At 35.8% G+C, this 8,895-nt stretch overlaps 1 protein-coding gene across 2 annotated transcripts in view; it reads left to right on the top strand.

Moving 5' to 3' along the window:
• Positions 1 to 8,895, top strand: part of ACTR10 (actin related protein 10) — a 31,250-nt gene that overhangs the window by 4,321 nt on the left and 18,034 nt on the right. For both annotated transcript variants that reach the window (XM_017531053.2, XM_017531054.2), the window contains exons 3-6: positions 1,960 to 2,042; positions 3,055 to 3,163; positions 5,531 to 5,638; positions 7,784 to 7,851. In XM_017531053.2, the coding sequence (XP_017386542.1) occupies positions 1,960 to 2,042; positions 3,055 to 3,163; positions 5,531 to 5,638; positions 7,784 to 7,851 (368 nt within the window). The remainder of the gene's footprint in view (positions 1 to 1,959; positions 2,043 to 3,054; positions 3,164 to 5,530; positions 5,639 to 7,783; positions 7,852 to 8,895) is intronic.

The following is an 8,895-nucleotide window of genomic DNA, read 5'->3' as shown; positions in this document are numbered from 1 at the left end:
TGGGAAGCAGAGGTTGTGGTGAGCGAGATCACACCACAGTACTCCAGCCTGGGCAACAGAGAGAGACTTGGTGTCCAAAAAAAAAAAAAAAAAAATGGGATGGATGTTCCTGTTTACTAATTTTTCATGTCATTTTGCTGTATAAGGCATTACTGTATTACTATATAGATGTCCGACTGGATTAGACCCTGTACATTCTGCTTGCCACTCTTCTTAGTGCTTTGAGCTTTTATCTTTTTCTTTTTTTTTGAGACAGAGTCTCACTCCATCGCCTAGGCTGGAGTTCAGTGTTGTGATCTCTCCTCACTGGAACCTCCTCCTCCTGGGTTAAAGAATTTCTCCTGCTTCAGCCTCCCAAGTAGCTGGGATTACAGGCGCCTGTCACCATGCCCAGCTAATTTTCTTTTGTATTTTTAGTAGAGATGGGATTTGTATTTTTAGTAGAGACGGGATTTCCCCATGTTGTCCAGCTGGGTCTCGAACTCCTGACCTTTGGTAAATCCACCCACCCTGACTTCCCAAAGTGCTGGGATTATAGGCATTAGCCATCGCACCCATCCGAGCTTTTATCTTCATTTGAAAAGACAAATACGTAAGAAATTATTTATATTTGACTATATATGGTTTGGAACCTTCTTTAAGCCTCATAAAATCATGAAGTTAGGCTGATGGTCTTTGGAAAGAGTAAATGAAGAGAGGTCTGCCAGTGATCTATCAGAATACTTAGAGCTTTCTGAGTCTCATAAGTGAAGCTGTTGCTATATATTAGCATTGGCTTAGCACTCACAGCTTGGCAATATGTGTGTATGCTGCTTTTGTGCTAATGGTGTCGTTTTTACCACACATATGTATGAACAACCTACTGTGTACCTGGCACTGTATTATTTGAAGAAAGATATAAGCAAGCCAGAAATAGTTCTTGCACATGGAGCTTATAGTCTAGCAGAAAGGTGGATATTTTAATTAAGTGTGGCCATGTAGCAAGAGAGGAGCTATCAGTGTTTCTGGACTAACAGGGACTGAACCAAGTTGAGTATTTGAAAAAACCTTTGGTGCTTTTTATTTGATGCTGATTTTTTTTTTCTTGAGATAGTGCCTCACTCTGTCACCCAGGCTGGAGTGCAGTGACGCAATCTTGGCTCACTACAACCTCTGCCTGCTTGCAACCCCTGCCTTCCAGGTTCAAGTGATTCTCCCACCTCAGCCTCCTGAGTAGCTGGGACTACAGGTGCACACCACTATGCCCAGCTAATTTTTGTATTTTTAGTAGAGACAGGGTTTCACCATGTTGGCCAGGATAGTCTTGAACTCCTGGCTTCAAGTGATCCACCCGCCTCAGCCTCCCAAAGCGCTGGGAAATTTTTTTTTTTTTTTGAGATGGAACCTGGCTCTGTCACCCAGAGTGTAGTGCAGTGGCCAGATCTCGGCTCACTGCAGCCTCCTCCAGGGTTCAAGCAATTCTCCTGCCTCAGTCTCCCAAGTAACTGGGACTACAGGCACGTGCCACCATGCCTGGCTAATTTTTTTATTTTTAGTAGAGACGGTGTTTCACCATGTTGGCCAGGCTCGTCTCAAACTCCTGACCTCAAGTGATCTACCCGCCTTGGCCTCCCAAAGTGCTAGGATTACAGGTGTGAGCCACTGTGCTCAGCCTCAGTGCTGATTTTTTATCAGTCAAGCCAAAATTATAAGTCAGATGGAGGAAAAATGCATGTGAGCAAAGTTCTTTACTTCCTATGAACACACACTTCCATTACCACAGTTTAAAACATTCTGCCATCTTAGACATTCCAGTTCGTAAGGATTTCTAATTTAAGAGATCACTCGGTATTTAATTTTTATATTCACGATACAAATTACTTTTGATTTATTCCCAGAAAATGCATTGGGAAATCATTATATTTTAATCTGAGATCATTTTATTAATATAAATTAATAAATCATTTAAATTTTTTACAGCCTGTCAGAGTTGTTCAGTATAATATCAATACAGAAGAATTGTATTCCTACCTAAAGGAATTCATCCATATACTATATTTCAGGTAAGATACATTTTGTTTTTTAGCTTTTATGATTAGATAGATTTTCCTAATGCCATAGTGATAATTGGTTGTATTGCATCTGAGGCAAAAAAAAAAAAAAATTGACTTCTATTGCCATTTTTACAGGTTTATTTTCAATCTTTTTAAAAATATATTTGAAGACTAGAAAACTGGCAGACATGAGGAAATACTGAAAATGAAATGTTCGTTAATGAAATGAACTGAAAATTAAATTCTACATTCATACAGTGAAATACCATGCAGCTCTTAAAAAAAGAGTTCTGTATCTGTATGTAGTAGTACAGAAAGGTGTGTTGGATATATTGATAAGTGAAATAAGCAAGTTAAAGAACCACATCTATGGAATGCATATTTCTGTTAAAGTATACCCCCATACATCTACAGAATGAAAAAAATATGCAAACTTCTATCAGTGGTAGTTCTGGGTAGTAGGAACATAGGGTTCTTGTACTTTGCAAGTTTTACATGTCATAATATTTGGAGCTTTGGGAGCATATATTACTATTGTAACCTAAAAAAGAAAGAAATATCACCAGATACCATGGCTCACACCTGTAGTCCTAGCTACTTGGAAGGCTGAGGTCTGGAGAATGACTTGAACCCAGGAGGTAGAGTTTGCAGTGAGGTTAGATTGTACCTCTGCACCCCAACTTGCAGAGGTACAATCTAACCTGGCTCTAGCAGGGCCAGATCCTGTCTCAAAACAGAACAAAACAAAACAACAACAAACTATGTCATGGCTCAAGTTGGTAATCATAATAGGCTTTAATTTTAGGTTCCTGAGATAAATAAGTTAATGAAGTTCCTAGCACATTGCACGGTACATGGTAAAAGGTCAGAAACGTTATCTTTCTGGGGTAATAAAATAAAGATGTCTTTTTGTGATAAAATGTCTTAAGGTAATACAGTTTCACTATTCTTAAATTGTATGACTTATCAAAATGAATAAAAACTTTTACTTATTTTTAAAACCAAAACTGTCACTTTTCAGGCATCTACTGGTGAATCCCAGAGACCGCCGAGTTGTGATTATTGAGTCGGTATTATGTCCTTCTCACTTCAGAGAGACACTCACTCGTGTTCTTTTCAAATATTTTGAGGTACCTGTCTTTACATCAAATAAGTAAATTGCTTTTGAAATAAAAAGAAAAGCAATAAAATTCTTACTAGTTTTTAGGGAATCTTTCTTCCCTTTTTTTTTTTTTGCTGGTAGTTACTCCAAACTTAAACTGAAAAAAGCCCTCATTTTTTTTTTTTTTGTCTCATATTGTATATGGCACCCAGTGTAATTGGGGAACCAGATGATAGATGCTTCTTCAAATTGTCCATTTATCGGCTGGGCGTGGTGGCTCACGAGGGTAATCCAGGCACTTTGGAGGCCAAGGTGGGCGGATCACCTAAGGTCGGGAGTTCAAGACCAGCATGACCAACATGGTGAAACCCCGTCTTTAAAAAAAGAAAAAATGCAAATTGTCCATTTATCTTCTTCGTTTGTGTGGTTATTTCATGCTTTAGCATGTCATCCAATACTTACATAATTGGAGATTTCTTTTTATTACTGTTTATTTATTTTAATATAGGTTTTTCCATTTGGGTACTTTTTTTTTCAGAACTAAAAGGTATATTCTGTGCTATGGACTTTGTGATATGTTTCTTCCAGATCTTTCTAGCTTCCATTGCTTAGTTATACTGTTCTGAATTAGGTCATTTTAGGCTTCAAGTTCCTTTAAAATGGAATAGTCAGTGTCTCCCTTAGAGTAAGTCAGTAATGCCAGGAATGAGACTTACTTCATGGTACAAGTAATATTACCAGTAGCTTTGATTTTATGGGAGTCAGGATTATTTTATAACCAAGAATATGTTTTAACATTAATGTATTTCATAGTAAACCAGAATCTTTATTATTCAAATTTTGTTAAATCTCTGCTTTGAAATTTAGGTTTTTTTATCAGCAAGAAAAAAATGGAAGATTATAAAGTTCAATGTGTAAGAAAGTAAGCACATATAAATGTATTTTCATACTTTCTCTTGAATTCAAAACATACCTAATACCAAAAATCACAATGTCTTTATGAGTTAAAGGCACTTAATATTTCTAAGTTATGTTTTTTTAAAGCAGGTACAGGGAATCAGGTTGCATAGCTTTCCGTACTTACTGATGTCATGAATCCAGGAATTTCATTTGCTGTAGGGAGAATGTAAAGCAAAACAAGAAGTTGTATCAGCTGCCATCTGAATAAAGTGGAATATTCTCTATATTTATAATTAAGAGTTTGTGTTAATATCCTTATCTTCTATAAGACTAAATACCTGCTTTATCTATTTAGATAGTGGAAATACAGCCATTATTTTGTCTGCCATTTGATTATGATGGACTTTCATATTTTGAGTGAATGTCTAGTATTTGGGATGCCACCAGATCTGGCAAATTCTTACTGAAAAAAATGCCACACAGAGTCAACTACTTGTGTAATTTTGTCCTTCAGTTTAATTTTAACGATACTCATAGTTCAATTAGCCAGACATGGTGGCATGCGCCTATAGTCCCAGCTACTTAGAAGACTAAGGTGGGAGGATTGCCTGAGCCCAGGAGTTCGAGGCTGCAATGAGCTGTGACTGCACCACTGGACTGCAGCCTGGGCAATGGAGCAAGACTTTGTCTCTAAGAAAAAAATAAAAATTTAAGTAAAAAAGAAAAAGTAAAAATAAATAGTTCATATTACAAACTTTGCAAATAAAGACAATGAAGAATTTTTTTCTACATTTTCATCTTAATGGTAAAGGCATCTCTTTATTTTTTTAATTTAACATCTTCCTCTAAATTTATGTTTCTAGACCTCTTTTTTTTTTTTTTTTTTGAGATGGAGTCTCACTCTGTTGGCCGGGCTGGAGTGCAATGGCACGATCTTGGCTCACTACAATCTCCGATTCCCAGGGTCAAGCGATTTTCCTGCCTCAGACTCTCTAATAGCTGGAATTACAGGCAGATGTCATGACACCCAGCTAATTTTTGTATTTTTAGTAGAGACAGTGTTTTACCATGTTGGTCAGGCTGGTTTCAAACTCCTGACCTCAGGTGATCCACCTGCCTCGGTCTCCCAAAGTGCTGGGATTACAGGCGTGAGCCACTATGCCTGGCCTGTAGACCTCTTCTTTTATTCTTTTCAATTTTCCCTGCTGAAAGAGGACAAGGATAAAGAAAAATGCTTCATAATTGTCATTTTGGAATGAAACAGCTGAGCTGTTTTTATTACAGTGTATTTTGGAATTTACTCAATAAGAGTAAATATATAAATCAACAAACTAGTTTTTAATTACTCTCATAAAATGTTTGAATAGGTATCACCATATAAATTAATGCAATGTTCCTTTGAATTTTTTCAAATATACTTGAATATAAGGCAAATACCTTGAAATAATGACACTCATTCTGATTTTGTTGTTGTTTTGATTTTGTTATTTTCTAGGTTCCATCTGTATTGCTCGCTCCAAGTCATCTAATGGCTCTTCTGACGCTTGGAATTAATTCTGCCATGGTCCTAGATTGTGGATATAGGGAAAGCCTGGTGTTACCCATATCTTTTTGTCAGCCAGCCAACTTTGCAGTCTTTAACTAAAATAATTAGGCTAATTACAAATGATTGGTATTATACTGAACTATTAGGTTACTATGTACAAATATGAATCCTGTGGAAAAAGTTCACAGGATTGTAAGACTTAAGGTTACTTTTTGTAGAAGTTACTGCTGTCATTTGGTCCCAGGATATATTCCAGGAGCATACATCATGAATATTATGTTCAGTTTTTAAAAGAAAAATCAGCGAATTAGGATGTGTCAAAGAAGTTGACTAGGATAGTCAAGTTCTAAGAAAAAAAGTCAGAGTAATTGGAGAAACTGAAATAAGAATGTTCAATCCAGAAAAATTTAAAAACTTAATGGCAACATGAAATCAGTGTTCAAATAGCTGAAAGCTCACTATAGAAAAATGAATTCATTTTTACTTTTATTTTTATTTTTAATCTCCAGAGGCTATCATGAAGGCACTATGCCTTAGTGTTTATAAGGTTGGATCTTAGAATCAAATACACAATAAGTCCAGATCTCAGCTATACTTCTTACTACGTGGTCAAGTAGCTTAATCTCTTCAGGCCTCAGTTTCTTTATAAATTGGGGATTATAATATTTCCATCTCATGGGAGAGTTGTGTTAGTTGAGTGAGGTAATATATGTAAAGTGTTTAGCATAGGATTTGGCAGATAGTAATTTGCTCAGTACCTGCTGTGGTTTTTATATCGTTGACCATAGGTAAGAACTTACTAATAATAACTTGCTAATAATAATAACCGTAACCCTAACCCTAGTCCTAGTATAAACTTAGTAATAATTCAAGCTGTCCCAAAGTAGAATTACTGACTATATAAACTAGTATTTATATAAAATACTAGGGTTATTTTATTTTATAAAATAAACATTTATTTTCATTATAAATATTTAAGCAGAGTATAGGTAAGTGAAATTGTCCTAATGGACATTGCTTCATTGAAAAGGATGTTGACATGCATGAATGTGAGACTTGCAATTTTGAGACCTACATGTATATTTATTAGAAAAAATATTCATGGAAGGAAATCAAGAATCATTAACTCCTAAGGAATTTAATCAAGCAGTAGTGTTTTTGAGTATAAAGTATTTTGTGTTTAATTCTTAAAACAACTGAGCAACGTAAGTATTATTATTCTCATTATATAAATGAGAATGTTGAGAGTTAGGTTGACCCCTCTTCATATAAACATGTAGCCAGAATATAACCCATGTTTGTTTCCAAAGCTGATGCTCTTACCAATATACTTAGCAAACCCACAGTAAATATTATTTACTTTCCTCTCAGCTCTGTCCTGTAGAAATATAATGTGGGCCATGGATGTAAAAATTTAAAGTGTTCTAGGCTGGGCACCGTGGCTCACACATGTAATCCTAAGACCATGGGAGGCTGAGGTGGGAGGAGTTCAAGACCAGCCCGGCCAACTTGACAAAACCCCATCTCTACTAAAAATACAAAAATTAGCCAGGTGTGGTGGCACATGCCTGTAATCCTGACTACTTTAGAAGGCTGAGGCACAAGAATCACTTGAACCTGGGAGCTGGAGGTTGCACTGAGCCAGGATTGCACCACTGCATTCCAGCCTGGGCTATAGAGTGAGACCCTTTTCCAGGTAAATAAATAAATAAATAAATAAATAAATAAAAGTTTTCTAAGAGCCACATTTTAAAAGACACAAGAAAAGATTAATAGTATATTTAACCCACTGTATTCAAAATATTCCATTATTTAATCCATACAAAATTATTATGAAGTATTTTAGTGGATTTTTTATTCTATTAAAACTTTCTAAATTTGGTATGTAGTTTAGTCTTACAGCACATCTCAATTCAGACTTAAACATATTTCAAGTGTTCAGTAGCTACACAGGGCTAGTGGCTACTTTATCAGATGCCCCAGCCCTATCTGATGAATTGTGTGTGGTCATGTGCATATGTGTATTTTTATTCTGTTTTCTTTGATGAAGAATATGAAAAAAAAAACTTACTCTTTGATTTTTCTGTAACTTTGTTAAAATAACAAATAAAAATTTGTCACCAAAACATATTTAGAACAATACTGCAGAAGGTGAGGAAAAAACCATCTCCTAAAATAGTAATATCCTTGACTACTGTATAGATATATGAAGGAATCCCAGTTCTAAATTGTTGGGGAGCACTACCCCTAGGAGGAAAAGCTCTTCACAAGTAAGTTTCTTAGAATTTAGCATACTCTTTTTAACTTGTACCACAAAAACAGTTGCTAATTTGTTTGTTGATCAGTGATCAATGGAGGGCTTGTGATATGGACAGTGAATTTTATCCATTCCCTTCTCTTTTAGCTTTGAGTACATTCATCTTTTAAGAGGAAACCATTTTTGGCTGGGCATGGTGGCTTATGCCTATAATCCCAATACTTTGGGAGGCCAAGGCGGGCAGAACACAAGGTCAGGAGTTCAACACCAGCCTGGCCAACATGGTGAAACCCTGTCTCTACTAAAAATACAAAAATTAGCTGAGCGTGGTGGCAGACATCAATAATCCCAGCTACTTGGGAGGCTGAGGCAGGAGAAACGCTTGAACCTGGGAGGTGGAGTTTGCAGTGAGCTGAGATTGTGCCATTGCACTCCAGCCTGGGCAACAAGAGCAAAACTCCATCTTAAAATAAATAAATAAATAAATAAATAAATAAATAAACTTTTTTTATTTTTGTGGGTACATAGTAGGTGTGTATATTTATGTAGTACATGAGATGTTTTGATACAGGCATGCAATGAGAAATAAGCACATCATGGAGAATGGGGTATCTGTCTCCTCAAACATTTATCCTTTGATTTACAAACAATCTAGTTACACTCTACATTATTTTAAAATGTACCATTATTATTGTCAATAGTCGCCCTGTTATGTTATCAAATAATAGGTCTTATTGTTTCTATTTTTTTGTACCCATTCATCATCCTCACCTCCCTTTTATCCCTCCATTATCCTCCTGAGCCTCTGGTAGCCATCCTTCTACTATGTCCATGAGTTCCATTTTTTGATATTTAGACCCCACAAATAAGTGAGAACAAGTAATATTTGTCTTTCTGTACCTGGCTTATTTCACTTAACATAATGATCTTCACTTCCATCAGTATTGTTGCAGATGACTGGATCTTATTTTTTTTTAATTGCTGAATAGTACTCCATTTTGTTTATGTATCATGGTTTGTTTGTTTTTTTTTTGTTGTTGTTGTTTTTTTTTTTTTT

The sequence above is a fragment of the Cebus imitator genome, unplaced genomic scaffold (assembly GCF_001604975.1).
Source record: "Cebus imitator isolate Cc_AM_T3 unplaced genomic scaffold, Cebus_imitator-1.0 Scaffold70, whole genome shotgun sequence".
NCBI lineage: Eukaryota > Metazoa > Chordata > Mammalia > Primates > Cebidae > Cebus > Cebus imitator.
Note: the sequence above shows the minus strand (reverse complement) of the source record. Positions and strands in the feature narration are given on the sequence as shown.